Genomic DNA, 21892 nt, shown 5'->3' on the forward strand with positions numbered 1-21892 from the left:
GTTAACATGTTTAAACATTTCTCACATCGGCCACGGAGAACGAGCTCACACAATCATCTGGAACAACAGGGGCTTTCACGCAAGACTCAATGTTGTATTCCTCGAAGCGAGCATAAAAAGGCATTTACCTCGTTTGGGAGTTCTGCATTTCACGGCTGGGTTTCCCTTTGTAATCCGTTATTGACTGCAAACCCTGCCACATACGACAAGTGTCTGAGCCAGTTAAATAGGATTTCACCTTCCTCCTATATTGTCCTTTTGCATGTTTGATGTCTCGTCAGAGGTCGTAGTGGGCTTTCTTGTGGGCGTCCATGTCCGTGTCCCGTTCCTTGTAAGCAGTAGCTCTAGCCTTTAGGCCAGTGCAAATATTGCCTGTAATCCATAGTTTTTGGTTTGGATACGTTCATATAGTCACTGTGGGGACAATGTCGTCTATGCACTTATTGATAAAGCCTGTGACTGATGTGGTAAAACTCCTCAATGGTATCAGATGAATCCTGGAATATATGCCAGTCTGTACTAGCAAAATGGTCAGCGCTATCCAGGATCCTTTGGACGTCCCTACCCCATTGATGTAGACATTTAAAATTGTTAAAGTAATGGTTAATAACCCTTGGCCTACAATTTCCATGCTCATCCATCTAATTCTCGAGTGACTGGACATTTGCCAATAGAACGGAGGGGAGTGCCGGTCGGTTTTCTCTTCGTCTCAATCTCACCAGGATGCCGGCTCGTCTACCGCGTCCACGCCTGCTGTGTTTTGGTGGCCCATGAAACAAAGGAATGGGGTCCGGTATGAACAAGGGAACAGCTGAGTCAGAGTTGAAGTCGGATTTGAAGTCGAAATCGAGGTTAGTAACTGTCGATCTGATGTAAAGAAGTGCTTGGCGGTCATATCTGATCCTAGTATGAACTTTCTGTCCAAATAAAGTTAAGACGAACACGAAAAAAGTCGATAAATAAGTTGGAACTCTTTAGATGTCGCACTTCTCTGTCTGCGCTATCTTTCCATCAGATTCCATGTAACTTTTAACCCATGTAATCAGTTACTCCCCAACCCTGTGTGCTACTATTATGAGGCAAATATACCAAAACCCTTGCCTGTGAACAAATATTTGTGTTGAACCCATCGGAACCACATTTGACACCCAAACGAATGTTTCTCTATTGGGAATTCGGTCCCAAATCAGCACCTAGACAAGGTACTTCAAATTGTTGAACACTCAAATCCCACTTGATACGAAGTCATGCGGAACCTTGAATAACTAACATGTTGCATATGATGGTAGCAAAGAAAAAGCCATTTCTCAGACTGGCCAATAAAAAGAAAAGATATGGCTTTTTCTTTGCAACTCTGCCTAGAAGGTCAGCATCCCGGAGTCGCCTCTTCACTGTTGACATTGAGACTGGTGTTTTGCGGGTACTATTTAATTAAGCTGCCAGTTGAGGACCTGTGAGGCGCCTGTTTCTCAAACTAAACACGAATGTATTTGTCCTCTTGCTCAGTTGTGCACCGGGACCTCCCACTCCTCTTTCTATTCTGGTTAGAGCCAGTTTGCGCTGTTCTGTGAAGGGAGTAGTACACAGCGTTGTACGAGATCTTCAGTTTCTTGGCAATTTTTCGCATGGAATAACCTTCATTTCTCAGAACAAGAATAGACTGACAAGTTTCAGAAGTTCTTTGTTTCTGGCCATTTTGAACCTGTAATCAAACCCACAATTGCTGATGCTCCAGATACTCAACTAGTCTCAAGAAGGCCAGTTTTATTGCTTCTTTAATCAGCACAACAATTTTCAGCTGTGCTAACATAATTGCAAAAGGGTTTTCTAATGATCAATTAGCCTTTTAAAATGATAAACTTGGATTAGCAAACACAACGTGCCATTGGAACACAGGACTGATGGTTGCTGTACACCTATGTAGATATTCCATTTAAAAAAATCAGCCGTTTCCAGCTACAATAGCCATTTACAACATTAACAATGTCTACACTGTATTTCTGATCAATTTTATGTTCTTTTAATGGACAAAAACATTGCTTTTCTTTCAAAAACAAGGACATTTCTAAGTGACCACAAACTTTTGAACGGTAGTGTAGCTACTACCGTTGGCAATCGCTCCACCCTGGCTACCTAGTCTCACATTCACACCCACCTGCTGGGATTGGCAACAAGAATACTTGGACATTCTTCCCTCTCTAAAGGGCAGCCATTCTCTTCACCTGCACACTGTGGTACAAATCCACTGTGAGGGCACAGTGCCTGGCAAAATGCCAAAGTCAACTAAGGTGACCCATACCGGCACCAAAACAACCAGGATTTGGAGAAGGCCTTTTGCACTTTTCAACCGCAAGAAGAAATAAGGTCATACCAACTGAAGACAAGGGGGATAGGAGTAGTTTGCTTTAGCTTTCACAGCCATTGAAGGTATTTGAGAGACTGTTCAGTACCATGTAAAACCAAACACAATTCATAGTGAACATATACACATTATAGTGCAGATAAACTGTGTGGATGTCATATGAAAAACATAAAGAAATACCGGTACACAAATATTGACTGAAAAGAGAAACATCGAAAAGCTAATAGAAATAGTAATCTTGACTGGAATTTCTCCCCTCCATAATTAAAGCATTGATGGCAAGGGATTACAACTATGACTAATAATAATGGGATGGATATATTTAGCGCTTTCACCCCAGAGGGAATTCGGTCACAAATCAGCACCTAGACAAGGTACTTCAAATTGTTGAACACTCAAATCCCACTTGATACGAAGTCATGCGGAACCTTGAATAACTAACATGTTGCATATGATGGAAGCATCCACTGCTAATCCAATACTGACACAGCAACTCTGTCAGAAATAATTGACCATAATCCTGTTACTCCAGCTCTTATGTTTGACATTTCTAAATTATTTGTGAACTATGACATTAATGACGTCCAATGAGCACAACCTTTGTTAAATTGAATTGGGTCAATAAGCTTTTAAACAGCTTGAATCAAGAAATTATCAAGGCCTATTTTCTCTCAGAAGGAAAGGGTGGGCTGTAAACTGTACTGTCTTATGTACCAGCGAGAGACGGTAAGTAAGATGAAAGGACCAGACCAGTAGAACAAGAAAACAGTGAAATAATGGAATGGGAAAAAAAAACAACAACGCTTAAATCCTTTTTAACAAGTGAATGAACTTTCACTGTGCGCCACCAGGACCAGGGAAATGCTGACATTGTTCTTTCCTCTCAAGCAATTTATCCTCGTAATGATGTCATCATAAGTGTTAATACTGTAAGAGGCTCTGCTAACAATGTCAGCTTGTGCAAAGAAAAGTAATGTTGCTTCAAGATAATAATTTTAGCTATATTGTCTGGAAACCCTGAAAGGTTCAGAATCAAGTTTGTTTCGCAAAACGAATGGTTTGCATCCCATCTAGTCGATAGCTTAAGCCAGGTTACATGGAGTGGGTCCATCTACTCACCAAACAGCAAAGCAACCAGTGGCGTGTATTCATGTATGCCAAAGGAAGCCAGGCTTCCCCAAAACATTTATCAATAAAAAAAACACAAAAACATACAAAATCACTTTTGTCTCTGTGTTTCATAATTTTCCTTCAATTCGCATGAGGCTGAATGTATCTCACCGGAGAAAGCATCCGAGCGAGTGAAACAGCGCCCCTCTGTCTCTGTATGTGTAGGCCATCGATCTGATGCTGCCTGGTCAAAAAGAGTATGACATTGTTGCCGCCCGTAGCAATGAATGCAACGGAAGCAAGCAAGTATTTTGCCTCCCTTAATACATTTTTTAAATAAAATAATAGCCAATCAGCATTGAGCTCAACTGTGAATGGTCCTAGCACACCAAAAATTAAAAATTAAAATACAAAAGTCAATAGAAGCCAGTTTGGATTTGGCTTCCCTCCAATCACATCGCATCGACAGCAATACGTCAGACAGAAACAACTTGAATTGTTGCATCTCGTCGTGCTGTTGTCCTCTTGTGGCTAGATAGCTAGCTAAAATTGTCCCTTTCCTAAATTAGCCATGGATGGAGATAGGGATTTGAACAGTTGGTTTTACTTAATTCTCCATACAGGCCAATGATTATAACAGCGATTCTGATTCAAACATACAGAGCATTCGGAAAGTATTCAGACCTGAACTTTTTCCACATTTGGGCCACTCAAGGACATTCAGAGACTTGTCCCGAAGCCACTCCTGCGTTGTCTTGGCTGTGTGCTTAGGGTGATTGTCCTGTTGGAAGGTGAACCTTCACCCTAGTCTGAGGTCCTGAGCGCTCTGGAGCATGTTTTCATCAAGGATCTCTCTGCTCCATTCATCCTGACTAGTCTCCCAGTCCCTGCCGCTGAAAAACATCCCCACAGCATGATGCTGCCACCGCCATGCTTCACCGTAGGGATGGTGCCAGGTTTCCTCCAGACGTGAAGCTTGGCATTTAGGCCAAAGAGTTCAATCTTGGTTTTATCAGACCAGAGAATCTTGTTATTCATGGTCTGAGAGTCCTTTAGGTGCCTTTTGGCAAACTCCAAGCGGGCTGTCATGTGCCTTTTACTGAGGAGTGGCTTCCGTCTAGCCACTCTACCATAAAGTCCTGATTGGTGGAGTGCTGCAGAGATGGTTGTCCTTCTGGAAGGTTCTCCCATCTCCAGAGAGGAACTGTGGAGCTCTGTCAGAGTGACCATCGGGTTCTTGGTCACCTCCCTGACCAAGGCCCTTCTCCCCCGATTGCGCAGTTTGGCCGGGCGGCCAGCTATAGGAAGAGTCTTGGTGGATCCAAACTTCTTCCATTTAAGAATGGAGGCCACTGTGTTCTTGGGGACCGTCAATGCTGCAGAAGTTTTTTGGTACCCTTCCGCAGATCTATGACTCGACACAATCCTGTCTTGGAGCTCTACGGACAATTCCTTTGACCTCATGGCTTGGTTTTTGCTCTGACATGCACTGTCAACTGTGGGACCTTATATAGACAGGTGTGTGTGCCTTTCCAAATCATGTCCAATCAATTGAATTTACCACAGGTGGACTCCAATCAAGTTGTAGAAACATCAAGGATGACCAATGGAAACAGGATACACCGGAGTTCAATTGAGTCTCATAGCAAAGGGTCTGAATACTTGCAAAAATTTATAAAAAACAGATTTAGCTTTGTCATTGGGTGTTGTGCGTAGATTGATGAGAAGTTGTTTTATTTAATCCATTTTAGAATAAGACCGTAACATAACAAAATGTGGAAAAAGTCAATGACTAAGTCGCTTTGGATAAAAGCGTCTGCTAAATGGCATATTATTATTATATTATAAGGAGTCTGAATACTTTCCGAATGCACTGTAAATTCATACATTGTGCCCCTGGTCTGAGAGGATGGAAGTTCAATATGTAGATAGATGTAAAAGGCTAATGTTGAAGAAGGATAGCTAACGTTGCCCATGAAAGAAAGTTAGGCTAGCAAGCAAGCATTTTAGCCAGGTAGCCTTGGACATCAAAAAATAAAAGTGTGTACTGTATGACAGTCATAGACCTTTTCGTCAACATGAAAGAGAGGATGGCATTAACGTTTCTCTACTAGTAGGGTGAGTCAACATGTTTTTCTACTTGCACACACACACACACAGAGAGAGAAATAAGAACCATGGCCAGCCACATCATATTTAGCTTACATATTTAGTTGTCACTGTATTAGACTAAGCATAGGTGATTTGATAATCTTGAAGTTGAAATGGTGGTGGAATAGTGGAGGCAGCTCCTGTTTTCGTTGCGAATTAATGTAACTCTGTGGTTCTAAATCATTAGATGTTTAATTGTCTGAAAATGTCAGAATCATTAACTTGCTTGACCATGCTGTATGTCATGTAACTGTTTGTTACATGCAATATGCTTTGTGGACTTCACCTGACAGAGATCGCTCTCAGGTTTTGTGATGAAACAAAGGTGTGGTTGAATTTTTTCTGCCACTGTCTTCTTATTGTCTCTGCCTTTAGGCCTATATATCACGGTCGCAAGGCACATGAACTAACAGGTTAACGCACACACAATGCAATTATCACAACACATAAGGTTGTCATTTTTTTCCTGGCTTGGCTTCCCCAATGATTTTAGCCACACAGCTATTGGAAGCAACAGGTGTTCCTCAGGGCTCAGTGCTGGATCACCTGTACTGTTGTGAATGTTTTACATTTGACTTTTTCAACTCAAGATGACATTTTCTACTTAAATATGGCTATTTGTCAACTTACATACAAATGATAATGAAAAATCGTTTCAATTAATATTCTACCCTACCTGGAGTGAGTGTGATTTGAAACCCGTTGGCCACAAGCCTGGGATCAGAGAAGATGGCCATTCCTCTCAGCTCAGGACTTCCCTTCTCCATTGTACAGAGAGCCTGAGTATACTCAGCACCCCCTAGGATACTAAAAAAAGACAAGCACATATTGTATTAACAAAGGATACCAAATCTGTACCTGGTACCACATGGGACATTGTGGTACTTGTTTCAATGAATCTCACAGTGATCCAAAAAGTAATTATCATGTACACTGAACAAAAATATAAACACAACATGTAAAGTGTTGGTCCCGTGTTTCATGAGCTGAAATAAAATATTCCAGAAATGTTCCATACGCACAAAAAGCTTATTTCTCTCAAATGTTGTGCACATATTTGTTTACATCCCTGTTAGTGAGGATTTCTCCTTTGCCAAGATAATCCATCCACCTGAAAGGTGTGGCATATCAAGAAGCTGATTAAACAGCATGATCATTACACAGGTGCTGGGGACAATAAAATGCCACAAGTTTTGTCACACAACAATGCCACAGATGTCTCAAGTTGAGGGAGTGTGCAACTGGCATGCTGACTGCAGGAATGTCCACCAGAGCTGTTGCCAGATAATTTAAGGTTAATTTCTCTACCAACGTCGTTTTAGAGAATTTGGCAGTACATCCAACCGACCTCACAACCGCAGATCACGTGTAACTATGCCAGCCCACATCCGGGCTCTTCACCTGCGGGATGCTGAGGAGTATTTGTCTGTAACGAAGCCTTTTTGTGGGGAAAAACTCATTCTGATTGGCTGGGCCTGGCTCCCCAGTGGGTGGGACTGGCTCCCAAGTGGGTGGGCCTATGCCCGCCAAGGCCAACCCATGGCTGCGCCCCTGCCCAGTCAAGATCAAATTAGGACCTAATTTATTTATTTCAATTGACTGATTTCCTTATATGAACTGTAACTCCGTAAAATCGCAGAAATTGTTGCATGTTGCGTTTATATTTTTGTTCAGTGTAATTATAAAATTACCATTCTACCCAGTCATTTATAACTACTGTATATCAGGTACCAGGTAAATAGCAAGCTGTAAAATTAAGTGTAACATAAGGTGTTACATAATGACTAGATTATAGAATGCATTATGAAATCATTCTGAACTTATGAGCTGAGAACAAGATTGTGTCAATGTTCACATTTCACTGTTAGGTGAGAAATCTGAGTGATATGTTACCCATCTGTTAACTGTATAGGGTTCTGCAGGCTCGCTGCTGGAAGTATATTATTCTCCAGAAGTCTCTTAAACAGCAAGGCCTCCTCCACCCGAAATGGATTTAACAACATGATCTTTCTACCACATAAAACGACCCAGGCGCTTTGAGAGGCCAAGCGGTTTACAAGCCGGAGGCCCTGAGGTCTTGGGCTGCTCTGGAACGAGAGGCGATGAAGCCGCTGCCTGAGGGTAACCACACTGAACGGTAGGGGTTGTGAGGGCTTTGGCACAGGGCTCCTCTTCTTCTGGGGCTGGGAAAAGAAGAGCTGGTCCAGGACCGGCTGGTTAGAAGGCAGGACCTTGCGTTTCTGGCCCTGGGGCCGACTCAGCGGGGAGCCCAGACAGAGCCGCCTCTCGGGCTCTCTCACACCTCGATCAGAGGCCAGCTTGGTCTGGAGGTCGTAGCGTTCCAGGTGTTTCTTTGCCTTATCCTCATACCTGCAAGGACCAGAAATCAATTAAGCCAATTAAGAAATGGTGTATTATCATCTCCAACATGATCACAAAGGTATCTTACTCTAGGTCTCTGTAAGAACGTAGCAACAGACCTGGGCAGAAAATAGTTGCATTTTGTAGTTTATTTGAAAATGCCAACTTAGTCGAATATAGTTTATATAGAGTTTCAACTAAAACTATTTTTCTTTGACATTCAAATACAAATCTCAGAAAAACAAAATTATATTTTAAAGTATTTTGAATAACTCTCAGAAAACCAAATAATATTTGAAGGTATTTGAATATATGCAACTTACTTGATAAAAAAATTACGTATTTGATGGTTGCCAAATATTTGATGAAGAACCAGAAACTACAACAGTTGGTTGAATTAGTCTAAATACTGCATATGATCATAAGCACATGGTTTGGAGGGCTCTTAGATATGAATCTTAGTATACCCATATCGACGGCTTGGCTGACAACGTCACGAAAATGATGCGCGCGTATCGATGTGGCCAGAAGACGTGGGTTACGATTCTTAACTGTCAGATGGCTAGCAACAATGACAAGAAGCTGCCATGTGGGGAATTATAATATAATAATATAATATATGCCATTTAGCAGACGCTTTTATCCAAAGCGACTTACAGTCATGCGTGCATACATTATTTTAATTTTTTGTGTATGGGTGGTCCCGGGGATCGAACCCACTCCCTTGGCGTTACAAGCGCCGTGCTCTACCAGCTGAGCTACAGAGGACCACGAATTGTAGACGGCTAATTTTTCAGCTCGTATCTTGTTATTGATACCGTCTTGTTTTGAGGTGGTTTGACTGATGTCATCTCTTGCTAATATGGCAAAAGTTAGCTAGCTATCTAACCAACAACTGTACCCTTACGAAAAAATATTGCAGTTAGAGTGCAGTATAACTGCAGTATGCTGCAAATACTGCATCCAAAAGAACAGTATTTTTTACTGCAGTAATTTTGCAGTGAACTCTGCAATTACTGCATCCAAAATACCACAGTCGACTGCAGTTACTGCACTTTCACTGCAGTTTCAAAACTGCCCTTTTTTGGGGGAAGGGTAAGCATGTATTTGAGAGACAAAGAGTGCTCATTGTGCAAAAGTATTTATGCTTTCAATAAACATTTGGAGACAAAATATAGTTTACATGTTGTCAACAGTCTAAGCCAACCCAGTCTGTTTTGCCCCATAGTTGCACACGTGTTGGTTTTGTTGCTAAACAATCAACCGTCTATAGCCTAGACTTAAATACATGGGAAATGGAATTAAGAGTAGACCACTTTTGCAGCTTCAAAATGACTAACAAATACATTTTCATAATGAGTGAGAGATAAGGTAATACACAAACACTTGGCATCAAGTTCTTATGCATGTGTAGTAACTGTGATTATTACAAAAGCAACATTTGTGTTACATAGTACTTTGGAAATTGCTTTATAATTGCATAATAATGGAGTTATTACATAAGTGGAATAAGGAACAGAACCTATTCCTCTTGTGTACAGTAGTTAACTCTCAGCTCATTGCTATGCAATTATGAAAGTATTGTAACATGCTACTACAATATTGCTCCAAAAGTCATTATTTTATTACAAGAACAGTTGAATGTTAAGTGTTACTGAGAATGCTAACAGTAACAAAATATGTCTATTAAGTGTCGAACGGAAACTAAATATCTCAAAACTGCCTTCTTGAATCAACTACAGTCAAAGTACAGTGGGGAGAACAAGTATTTGATACACTGCCGATTTTGCAGGTTTTCCTACTTACAAAGCATGCAGAGGTCTGTAATTTTTATCATAGGTACACTTCAACTGTGAGAGACGGAATCTAAAACAAAAATCCAGAAAATCGCATTGTATGATTTTTAAGTAATTAATTTGCATTTTATTGCATGACATAAGTATTTGATACATAAAAAAGCAGAACTTAATATTTGGTACAGAAACCTTTGTTTGCAATTACAGAGATCATACGTTTCCTGTAGGTCTTGACCAGGTTTGCACACACTGCAGCAGGGATTTTGGCCCACTCCTCCATACAGACCTTCTCCAGATCCTTCAGGTTTCGGGGGGTTGTCGCTGGGCAATACGGACTTTCAGCTCCCTCCAAAGATTTTCTATTGGGTTCAGGTCTGGAGACTGGCTAGGCCACTCCAGGACCTTGAGATGCTTCTTACGGAGCCACTCCTTAGTTGCCCTGGCTGTGTGTTTCGGGTCGTTGTCATGCTGGAAGACCCAGCCACGACCCATCTTCAATGCTCTTACTGAGGGAAGGAGGTTGTTGGCCAAGATCTCGCAATACATGGCCCCATCCATCCTCCCCTCAATACGGTGCAGTCGTCCTGTCCCCTTTGCAGAAAAGCATCCCCAAAGAATGATGTTTCCATCTCCATGCTTCATGGTTGGGATGGTGTTCTTGGGGTTGTACTCATCCTTCTTCTTCCTCCAAACACGGCGAGTGGAGTTTAGACCAAAAAGCTCTATTTTTGTCTCATCAGACCACATGACCTTCTCCCATTCCTCCTCTGGATCATCCAGATGGTCATTGGCAAACTTCAGACGGGCCTGGACATGCGCTGGCTTGAGCAGGGGGACCTTGCGTGCGCTGCAGGATTTTAATCCATGACGGCGTAGTGTGTTACTAATGGTTTTCTTTGAGACTGTGGTCCCAGCTCTCTTCAGGTCATTGACCAGGTCCTGCTGTGTAGTTCTGGGCTGATCCCTCACCTTCCTCATGATCATTGATGCCCCACGAGGTGAGATCTTGCATGGAGCCCCAGACCGAGGGTGATTGACCGTCATCTTGAACTTCTTCCATTTTCTAATAATTGCGCCAACAGTTGTTGCCATCTCACCAAGCTGCTTGCCTATTGTCCTGTAGCCCATCCCAGCCTTGTGCAGGTCTACAATTTTATCCCTGATGTCCTTACACAGCTCTCTGATCTTGGCCATTGTGGAGAGGTTGGAGTCTGTTTGATTGAGTGTGTGGACAGGTGTCTTTTATACAGGTAACGAGTTCAAACAGGTGCAGTTAATACAGGTAATGAGTGGAGAACAGGAGGGCTTCTTAAAGAAAAACTAACAGGTCTGTGAGAGCCGGAATTCTTACTGGTTGGTAGGTGATCAAATACTTATGTCATGCAATAAAATGCAAATTAATTACTTAAAAATCATACAATGTGATTTTCTGGATTTTTGTTTTAGATTCCGTCTCTCACAGTTGAAGTGTACCTATGATAAAAATTACAGACCTCTACATGCTTTGTAAGTAGGAAAACCTGCAAAATCGGCAGTGTATCAAATACTTGTTCTCCCCACTGTATGTGGAAAATCATGTTAGTTTGTATTCTGAGTAGACTATCCCTTTAAAGACGACAGTGTGTGTTTGAAACAAGAACACTTACCCTCAGATGGACAAAGGTTCTAAGTTGTTTTTCCTAAGCATCCAACTTGCTGTTTGCAAATGGCTTTTAATTACTCTGCAGTATTTTCAGGTATCATAAAATTAATTGCAGCTTTTTACCTTTTCAGTGGCATGTTGAAAGAGTCATACAGTAGCTGAGCGTAACAACTTATTTATACTTATCCGTACAAAATATAATTGGTTAATTGGTTTGAATTGATTATGTACATCTGGGGCAACGGACATTCAGGAGAATGGTCATTTACACAATGTTCAGATAGAAATGTATTGTGTTGATCAAATATGACTGTCAGACAGATTGGAATAGTATAGGAGATTGTGTGTTCTCTATTCATTCTATTTATATCTTCAACATGCAGTTCCAGATACAGCCCTGCCATTAGTTGAAGGCAGCCAATCCAATAGTTTCAGAAAAGTAGTCACTTCCTGAGTTGCTTTCTCAGATCTGTATTCAAGTAATTTTTTGGGAACTGTATTCAAATAGTTGTAGTCACCTCCAAAGTAACCATTTGTTCGCCTGGAAAAAATAGTTACTTTCCACAAAGCAGAGTTAAAACTATAGTTATCCCAGATCTGGTCAGCAATCACATTCAGGATTCCTCCTACTTCACCTCACTAGATGCAGCACAAAGCTGCACTGGGTTATAAATCATCTTTAACATGTTAAAAGGAGTACTGCACTCAAAAATGCTTATTCCTAGGATTTTTGTAGTTGTTCAAATCAGTGCGAAAATGTTTTTTAACACTAATATACCTTTTAAATTATCAATCTGAGAATTCAGAAAAATCCACAAATTTGGGCAAGCTCAGAAAGGTAGTTATTGTAAGCTACTGTGCATTATACAACGGGTGGGTCTAATCCTGAATGCTGATTGGTTAAAACCGCATTCCAGCCGGTGTCTATTCCACAAGTTACCACCGGCTAAATCTATGACGTTAAAATGCCTATTTACTCTGTTCCATCTGAATGCGCAATCCACTGTCTCATCAGCCCAGCCAGACAATTTCTAAACTTGATCTCCACTATAAAAAGCATCTAGACATTATCTCACATTTATTTTAGACAAACATTTAACAGCTGAGATTTTTATAAACCTTGCTGTCTGAGAAACAGGCAGGCAGCGTTTCTCAGCCAGTCGAAATCATGAATCAGCTGGCATCATTTTTATGGATATATTCAAAGAAATGTCAATTGAAAAAAAGGTGCAGCTAGTTTGTAGTCTTTCCAGCTCCAGTTTGAAGTGATTGTGTTTGCTGTGTTGTAGGCTATCTACTCTGAACAATAGTGTCCTGACGAGAGAGCACATTTTCTATGCCATGTATCCAAATAAATGTCACTAGAAAACAGCTTAAACAAATGCACATTTGTGTCGGGACTATATCTTGTGGAAGGATGAAATGGTATGAATAAATTCATCAAAATAAAGTTAATGAAAATATGTCAATCATTATTTGAATATGTTGGTAACCCGTGAGAGATTAGATGAGTTTGGATTGGTCTGCCATGTAGCACGCGTCTGTCTATAACAGGGGTGTCAAACGTCCGGCCCGCGGGCCGGATCAGGCCCGCAAACAGGTTTAATCCGGCCCGCGAGATGATTTAAAAAAATAAAATAATAATAATAATAATAATTGTAAAGTATAAAAATGCGCTGCAATTTTTCAATGAAATAAACTGCTGTTCCAATTGCGTCCACTGGATGGCGCAATAGCAATTGTGTTAAGCAAGCAAACTGTTTATACCGGGGCAGAGCAAGTAGGTCAAGCACGTGCAGCCAATGAGCTACTTTGTTTTGCCCGCAATATTTATTACGGCTTCTACTTTTAACATTATGTGCTTTGGCACCCTCATTGCCCCAATATGTCTCTGTCAAAAAAGAGAAAAGTGGACGCAGAGTGCAGAGTGTTCCAAGAAAAATGGTCATCCTATTTATTAACGGAATTGAATGGGAAAGCTGTATGTTTGGTGTGTTCAGAGCATGTTGCAGTGCTGAAAGAATATAACCTTCGTCGCCACTATGTGAGTCTTCATGCCGACAAATATGAAAACTTTCAAGGACAGCGGAGATGAGAGAAGGTGAATGAACTGTTGGCGGGTCTGAAGAAACAGCAGTCTGTGTTTACTCACAGCCGAGACATCAGTGACGCTGCAGTGAAAGCTAGCTACCTCATTGCTAATGAAATCGCAGTGGCTTCAAAACCATTTAGTGAGGGTGAATTTGTAAAAACATGCATGATGAAGGCAGCGGAGATTGTGTGCCCTGAAAAGCGGCAGGCTTTTGCAAATATCAGCCTGACAAGAAACACAGTTGCAGACAGGATTTCCGATCTTTCAGTGGATTTGGACAGCCAGTTGAAGCAAAAAGTAAAGTCATTTATTGCGTTTTCGGTTGCAATTGATGAAAGCACGGACATTACAGATGTTGCACAACTGGCCATTTTCATCCACGGAGTTGATGACACATTGACCGTCACCAAGGAGTTCGTGGAGTTGGTGCCGATGACAGATACAACGACAGCAGCTGATATTTTTACCGCACTCGTCGGCGCGCTGGACAGGGTCGGAGTGGACTGGTCCCGCGCTGTCAGCCTGGCTACAGATGGTGCGCCCTCAATGATCGGGAAAAAAGCAGGCGTTGTGACAAAGTTCAGAGAGAAAGTGCAATCTGCAAATGGAGGACGTGATTTTTGGACTTTTCACTGTATTTTGCACCAGGAGGCTTTGTGTTGCAAGTCATTAAAGATGGATAACGTCATGAAGGTGGTCATCCAAACTGTTAATTTCATCCGATCCAGAAGCCTGAATCACTGTCAGTTTGACAGCCTTCTCAGAGAGAAAGACCACATCTATGGCCTGCCATACCACACTGAGGTAAGATGGTTAAGCCGAGGTGCTGTGGTGAGGCGTTTCTTTGATTTACGAGAAGAAATTGAACAGTTCATGGAAGAAAAGGGCAAACCAGTGTTAGAATTTCATTCCGCAGAATGGATGCAGGACCTTGCATTTATGGTGGATGTTACAGAGCACCTGAATAACGATTAGTTACCGGAGTGTAACTCCAGTTCTATGAGTGGAGCGGAGCCCCATAGGGGAGCTCTGCTCCTAATGGTTTACCCTCTGCCCTAAGGCAGCAGCAGCCTGAGACAAAATTATGCACACACCTACAGCCAATAGGAGTACAGGTGTCCCTATAAGAGGGGGTGCCTCCCCTCAATCAGCCTCCCGAGATATTTTTCTTCAGCGAGACTAGAGAGGGTCGGCAGGGCCTTAAGTCCTATGGGGCTCCGCTCCACTCATAGAACTGGAGTTACACTCAGGTAACTAATCGTTCTATATCGTGGAGCTCCGCCCCATAGGGGAGCTCTGCTCCTAATGGTTTAAGGCGGAGCGTAGCGCTCCCAAAATGTACTCCCTGCCGAGCCTAACACTTCCCATCGAAACGAGAAAGTCAAGCCTAGCAATGGCTGCAACCGAGTCCCGCAGTACTGCAACTAAAAACCCCTACGGGCGTCACAATATACCGCGTCATCGGTTAAAAACCCGCCCCACCTAGTCCAATGGCAATGCCAATGACTAGTGGGCAGATCACCAGAATAGAAGCCATACTAATCTGTACTAGCAGATAGATGTGCCTCAATATCCTGTGAAAACACTACCGACCACTAATGGAATGACATCAAGTGTCACTCTACATTATGAACGCGGTAGACCGCCTCACTCACTCAATGGAATCCCAGAGATTAGTGGGCAGGAACAAAAACATGAGTCATACTAACTGAACAAGCAGATAGATGACCTCATATTCTGTTAATCAACGCATGCCTCTACTGTACTGATCCTGTCAGTCAGGATTCATGTCACAAAATATGTTTTCTTATCCAAAGCGGACCTGATGGAAACCCAGTCCATAGTCCTGCTTTTCCCTCTCTTCCTAGCTCCAGATCTCCCTTCAGCTATGCTGAGTACAGACCGAGCCAAAGAGTTAGAAAACACATCTGTTAAAAACACGTCTTCCTAACCAAAGCGGACCTGATGGAAACCTGAGTCCACAGTCCTGCTTCTCCTCTCTTTCTTGCTCAAGATCTCCCTTCAGCCACGCTGAGTACAGATCGAGCCAGAGAATTAGAAGACATATCTAAGAGATAGAAACGGATAAATGGAGACGGCGTCGACCAGGATGCTGCTCTACAGATATCCTCTACTCCTGTTCCTCTGAAAAGGGCAGTAGAAGCCGCTATGACATTGTCTCTGCCAAAACCCTCATGACAAGCTGAAATCGCTGCTGCAAACACTCTAATCGTGGCAGGCGATTTTTGCTTATCAAACATGAGCTGCAGAAAAGAGAGAATACTCTCCACCTGACAGCTCATGGGGTCCACACCTTGTGTGACACACCATCGTGAAAACACGTTCCATCTACTGGCATACATCTTAGAAGTGGAACTGGCACGTGAACCCTGTATGGTCCTGATCACTGCATCAGATAACCCACGGCGCTCTAGCCTGTCCCTCTCAGCAGCCAGGCCTTCAGTGGTTGGCCGATTATGGGCAATTTCCCTATCGTGCCAGCCGCCTGAGACAACGCGTCCCCGTCGATGTGGAATTGGCCAAGGTGGCGCAATCAACATCTGACTCATCTCCGCAAACCACAGAGCCCCCGGGCGATCGGGCGCTATCAGTATCACTGACAGCCCCCTGACCTCACCCTGGCTAGCAGTGGGAGAATGCAGGACAGCGGAGGGAATGCATACAGGAGAACTCTCGGCCACGGTTGGTGCGCAAAGGCGTCCCTTCCCAGTGGCGGTTCGTCCCTGTTCCCTCAGAGAGAACCACAGAGGACATTGCTGCGTTCACGCGTGACGCGAATAGGTCCACCTCGGCTCTCCCGAATTGTTCCCAAATCTGGAGAACAATGTCTGGATGCAGACACCACTCGTCGTCTCGAGGACCCCCTCTTGACATGAGGTCTGCTCCTACGTTCAAGTAGCCCGGAATGTGTGCTGCTCTCAATGAGCGAAGGTGCTCGTGAGCCCACAGCCACAATTCCTCTGGCGCCCGATGGAGAGCAGGCGACCTGACTCCACCCTGGCGATTTATGTGGGCTACTGTGGTCCGGTTGTCTGACCAGACCAGCACATCGCGACCCCGAAGGGTAGACGCGAAGTGGGTCAGAACCAGTCGAACCGTTTCCAACTCCAGGAGGTTGATGTGACGACCTGATTGAGGCCACACACCTCCTATCGCTTGTGTCTGACATGTCCCTCCCCATCCCGTCAGGGACGCATCCGTGAATACTGGGATGTGAGAGGACACCTTTCCTATCGGGACTCCGTGCGTGAGAACGCGCGAGTTTCTCCAATAGTTTAGGTCTGCACTGAGCGAGAGGGGAACCACCACCAACCGATGACATTGACGCAATGGGTCTAGTCTTAGTTGGGCGAACCATTGCTGCGTCCTGCGCATGTGCAGGAGTCCCAGCCGAACCACAGAGTGGGCTGACGACATGAGACCCAAAAGTGACATGATCGACAGCGCCGTCACCGTGTGATTCAGACGACACTTCCTTAGGGCTAGCAACAAGGCTACCCTTCGGGGGTCCGAGATTCGAGCCCTCATCCTCACAGTGTCTAGCTGTATCCCCAGGTAGACAATCTGATGAGTGGGCCAGGGCGCGCTCTTTTTCCAATTCACAGCGAACCCCAGACTTGTGAGATGCATCACTGTCTGTGTTGTGTGAGTGATCGCCAGCTCTGCTGACGGGGCGAGAACCAGTAGGTTGTCCAGGTAGGCTAGTAGCCGTATTCCCTGACGACGCAACGGTTCCAATGCCGCCTCCACACACTTGGAAAATGTGCGAGGTGCCAGGGCGTACCCAAATGGCATCCCCGTGTATTCGTACGCAACCCCTTGAAAGGCGAACCGCAGAAACTTCCTGTGACGCGGCTGAACCGGCACATGAAAGTACGCGTCCTTTAGGTCTATGCTCGTACAAAAGTCCCCTCTCTGGACACATTCCAGCAGACGTTTTGTCGTTAGCATTCGGAAGGGCCGTTTGGTTATGCTCTCGTTGAGAATGCGTAAATCCAAAATCGGCCTCACTCCCCCCGTCTTTTTGGGCACTAGGAAATAAGGCGAATATAGCCCTTTGTTCCTTTGCTCCCGGGGAACTACTGTCACCGCCTCCTTCGCCAAAAGTTCCGTAATCTCCGTCATCAGAGCGGCCACTTTGTCTGGCGTTTTCATCACCGTCTCCACCACTCCCCTGAACGGGGGTGGGGTCCGGTGGAATTGGAGAGCATAACCCTTCTGCAACGTCTGTTCTAGCCAGCGTGAGAGGGTGCAGCTTCTTCGCCACTGCCAGCAATGCTGAGAAAGTGGCTGGGCGCGAAGCTGTGGTGCATCCAGTAGGAAGGACCTGTATTCCTCTATGGCCCTTACCGCCACTGTTCCCCAACATTGAAGTGGTGGAACAGCCCAAGGTGGGCCTCCCGTGAAAGGGAGAGGAAATGCGTTCTGAGAAAGAAAGAGGAGTAGGGACGTCGGTTAAACCCGTAACCGTCGTATTCCTGCCCTCCTTGAACGCATCGCGGGTCTGAATTGCACTGACCGAGGCCACAGCCTGCGGCAGGGCACCATCCCCAGCAAGCGATTGCGTCATCTTAGGTGACTGCAATTCGCTATCAGAGCCCTTCACTACAGTACTCCTAGAAGTCTGTAGTATGAGGTCTCTATGAGGTAAAACAAGGCGGTGCCTTGATACCTTCTTAACTTTCACCTTCTGTGTGTGTTCAACTCTGCACCCCTGGTGGGTTGATTCACGCTCAGTGTGGTGAGTACTGGCTCGTTCTGTCAGGGGAGCTGATACTTTGGTTATACCCATAACGCTAGTAATCCTGCCCTCCGTGAACGTAGCATGGGTCTGAATCGCATTAACCGAGACCTTGGTCTGCGATAATGCGCCGTCCCCAGATAGCTGCTGTGTTACAATGCCTGGGGGCGCCCGATACTCTGGGCACCTTGGTGACCGCGGTAATCGGGCCCTCCGTGAACGCAGCATGGGTCTGGCTCGTACTAGTGGAGACCTTAGTCTGTACTAGTGCGCCATCCCCAAATAGCGGCTGCGTCCTCATGTCAGAATCTGACCGGGACTACTGCCTTCTATGTAAAGCACTTCTTATACGTGAAGTGTGATGTGACGACCTGATTGAGGTCTTCTGGATACCTACTCTTAGTGCCTGTTCAGCAACGCACCCTCGGTGGGCTGAACGGCTCTTAGAGTGGTAAGGAAGAGAGGGTGAGATTTGAACGCTCTCGGACGTATTATGGAAAATAGGCTCTTTTTTGACAAAGTCAGGTGGAGCCAACTCTTTATTAAACACATCAACAAAAGCATTTACATCAGCACCCGTCCCTTCAACCGAAGGGTGGGGGGAACAGTGGGCGCGTTCGACACCATCGATGCGTCCTCCATCCTCTCCCCGCGTCCCGTCACGTACGCCTCCTCTTGCCTCCCCTTGGAGGGCCAGGTCGGCGTCCTCGTCACCTCCCTCGCCGGCTGTAGTGGGGCTACCGTAGCTGCTGGGAGGGCCGAGCCCGCTCCCTTGCTGCTCGTGGCCGCCGGATGACGCCGATTACGCCGCCTCGTCGTAGATCCCGGTCTACTTAGAGGGGCGGAGGTAGATGGCCTTTGGGGAGGAGGGGGGCCGAGTCGTCCTGCCAACGGCAGGTGCTTGGCCAACTGCTTCTTCTCCTCCTCCAACTTCGAAAAACGCTCCGTCGCCTCTTTGACTGCGACCCCAAAGAGGCCGTCGTCAGAGAGGGGGGCGTTCAAGAGAGACGTCCTGTCTGCCTCTTTCATGGAAGTCAAAGACAACCAGAGGTGTCGTTCCCCGACCACCGAAGTGGCCATGGATCTCCCCGCGCAGACTGCGGACGCCTGTGTAAGGTGGAGTATGGCGCCAGAAATTCTGGACGCCTCCTCCACCTCCTCCGGTGCCATCTCTGTCTTACCCGTGGTTAAACGGGACAGAGAGGCTGCCAAGAGGGCAATGTTGTTAGCTGCTGCTACAGCTTGGGCTCCCAACCCAAAAGACTTCTCTAACAGCGACGCTGTGAGTCGGTCCTTCTGGGATGGCAACGTGGCCTTCTTGGAAGAGGGCCAAGGGCTCGAACCCGGTACGAGATACGCCGCCATGGCGCTCTCTAACCTGGGGATTCCCTGACCCTGAAGCCTTCCTTCCACTCTCGTGAATGGGAGATACGCTTTTACAGGCGAACGCGCCGCTAAAGGTGCCTCCCACGAGCCTCCAATGTACCTAGCCAAAGAAGGCATGGCAGGAGCCACTGGCTCTGCCGCCTTCCTTGGCCTGGAATAAGGACCGCCCTCCATCATATCAACCTCCGGTGCGGAGGGAAGAGGGGGCAGCTCTATTGCCAGCCGTTGAGCAGCTCTCTCAATGAGAACCGGAAAATCCGCTCTCAGAGAGGCTGCAGCGAAAGAGAGAGCTTCTGATCTCTCAGAGCTCGTATCCCCGTCGCTATAGGGACTACAAGCCCTCTCGCTCTCCAAAGGAAAGGGGGGCTTGAAAGTATGAGGGACGGGGTCCGACTGTTCCATTGGAATGCCAGACCCTTCCTCAAAATCACCATCTTCCCCCGAGTCTGCGCCGTCGGACGACGCCTCTGAAGCAGAGGCTAGTATCGACAACACATCCTCAAGGGGGATGTCCTCCCTGAAAAAACGCCCAACGCTGCTTCCTCTCCTTTAAAGAAAGGAGGGCGCAGGAGGCGCAATTCGGGGGACTGCAGACGCCTTCCTTGGCATGCTGGGATCCCAAACACACGAAACATAAGTCGTGGTGGTCACCGGCCGCCATGGAAGTGCATCTGCACTGAGCTCTGAAAAGAGCTTTTGGGGGTGGAAATTTTCCCGGTGTGCTCATTTAGACAACGTTGATGACTGGAATATCAACGGTGTTTTCGTCCTGAGTCTTCGTGCTTCGTCTCTTCTTGGCTCTTCAGTCTAGTCATCCAGTCGCTGAAGAAAAAGGGAGGCTGATTGAGGGGAGGCACCCCCTCTTATAGGGACACCTGTACTCCTATTGGCTGTAGGTGTGTGCATAATTTTGTCTCAGGCTGCTGCTGCCTTAGGGCAGAGGGTAAACCATTAGGAGCAGAGCTCCCCTATGGGGCGGAGCTCCACGATATAGAACTTGAACAAACAGCTGCAAGGGCGCAACAAAGTTGTCACGCAGTATTATGACAGCATACGTTCTTTCAAGTTGAAGCTGTCATTGTGGGAGACGCAACTTGCCGGTGGTGATGCAGCTCACTTCCCCTGTCTGGAAAATGTGTGCGCGACCCAACATGTGGCAGACATGAAGCGGTTCAAAGATAAAATAACGGGACTGTTACGGGTGTTTGAGCAACGCTTTCAGATTTATGTTTATATGTTTTTATGTTGATGTGCTATTGTTTTTAATTGATTTTATTTTATTTGTATATTTAACCTATTCTTGACTCTGTGGTTCTTGCACTTGTTTGGGGAACAGGATTTCATTCTTTTTATCTACATTTCTGCCTGAGAAATGACACCCTGATATAGTTCTGTGATCTGTGATATACTTCTGTGAATCACTGAGGGATTGTGTGTTTGTGTGTTCTTTGTCCTCAGAACTTTCAAATAACTTGAGGTGTTTTATGATTAATAGTGATGTTGTGCTATTGTTTTTAATTGATTTTATTTTATTTGTATATTTAACCTATTCTTGACTCTGTGGTTCTTGCACTTGTTTGGGGAACAGGATTTCATTATTTTTATCTACATTTCTGCCTGAGAAATGACACCCTGATATAGTTCTGTGATCTGTGAAACAGTTCTGTTAATCACTGAGGCATTGTGTGTTTGTGTGTTCTTTTTCTTTAGAATTTTCAAATAAACTTGACGTGTTTTATGATTAATAGTGATGTTGTGCTTGTACTATTTTGGACACACTGTCCTCAGGCTCCAGCTTTATGTTGTATGTTGATCGTATTAAAACAAAGAAAACAATCTGAAGTTGTTGTTTTTAAGTTATATATACCATGATTTTTCCGGTCCGGCCCACTTGGGAATAGATTTTCCTCCATGTGGCCCCTGAGCTAAAATGAGTTTGACACCCCTGGTCTATAACATGAGCTGGTCAGTATGTGTAGGTAATTCTTTCTAATGCGACTTTTTTGAAAGATATCACATAGTAGAACTGCAAAAGTGTTGCTCTCCACTTTCTGGAGGACCAAGTTTTGAAATCAGTGGAATGCCCAGTGGAATTAAAGTATGATAGCTAAGGAGATGGAGAAAATTCTGGCGTTTGATTGCAAATATGCAGAGAGAGTCGAAAAGAGAACACACAGAAGGCTATTGTATAAAACACCCGTCTCCGGATTACATCTTCAAACTAAGGGCA

At 44.9% G+C, this 21892-nt stretch overlaps 1 protein-coding gene across 3 annotated transcripts in view; it reads right to left on the bottom strand.

The window, feature by feature from the left end:
• pms1 (PMS1 homolog 1, mismatch repair system component) overlaps nucleotides 1-21892 on the bottom strand; it is a 71867-nt gene that overhangs the window by 17354 nt on the left and 32621 nt on the right. For all 3 annotated transcript variants that reach the window (XM_041864134.1, XM_041864125.1, XM_041864144.1), the window contains exons 10-11: nucleotides 7517-7993; nucleotides 6300-6430 (exon numbers count right to left, since the gene is read on the bottom strand). In XM_041864134.1, coding sequence (XP_041720068.1) covers nucleotides 6300-6430; nucleotides 7517-7993 — 608 coding nt within the window. The remainder of the gene's footprint in view (nucleotides 1-6299; nucleotides 6431-7516; nucleotides 7994-21892) is intronic.

This window comes from Coregonus clupeaformis, chromosome 4 (genome assembly GCF_020615455.1).
Source record: "Coregonus clupeaformis isolate EN_2021a chromosome 4, ASM2061545v1, whole genome shotgun sequence".
Classification (NCBI taxonomy): domain Eukaryota; kingdom Metazoa; phylum Chordata; class Actinopteri; order Salmoniformes; family Salmonidae; genus Coregonus; species Coregonus clupeaformis.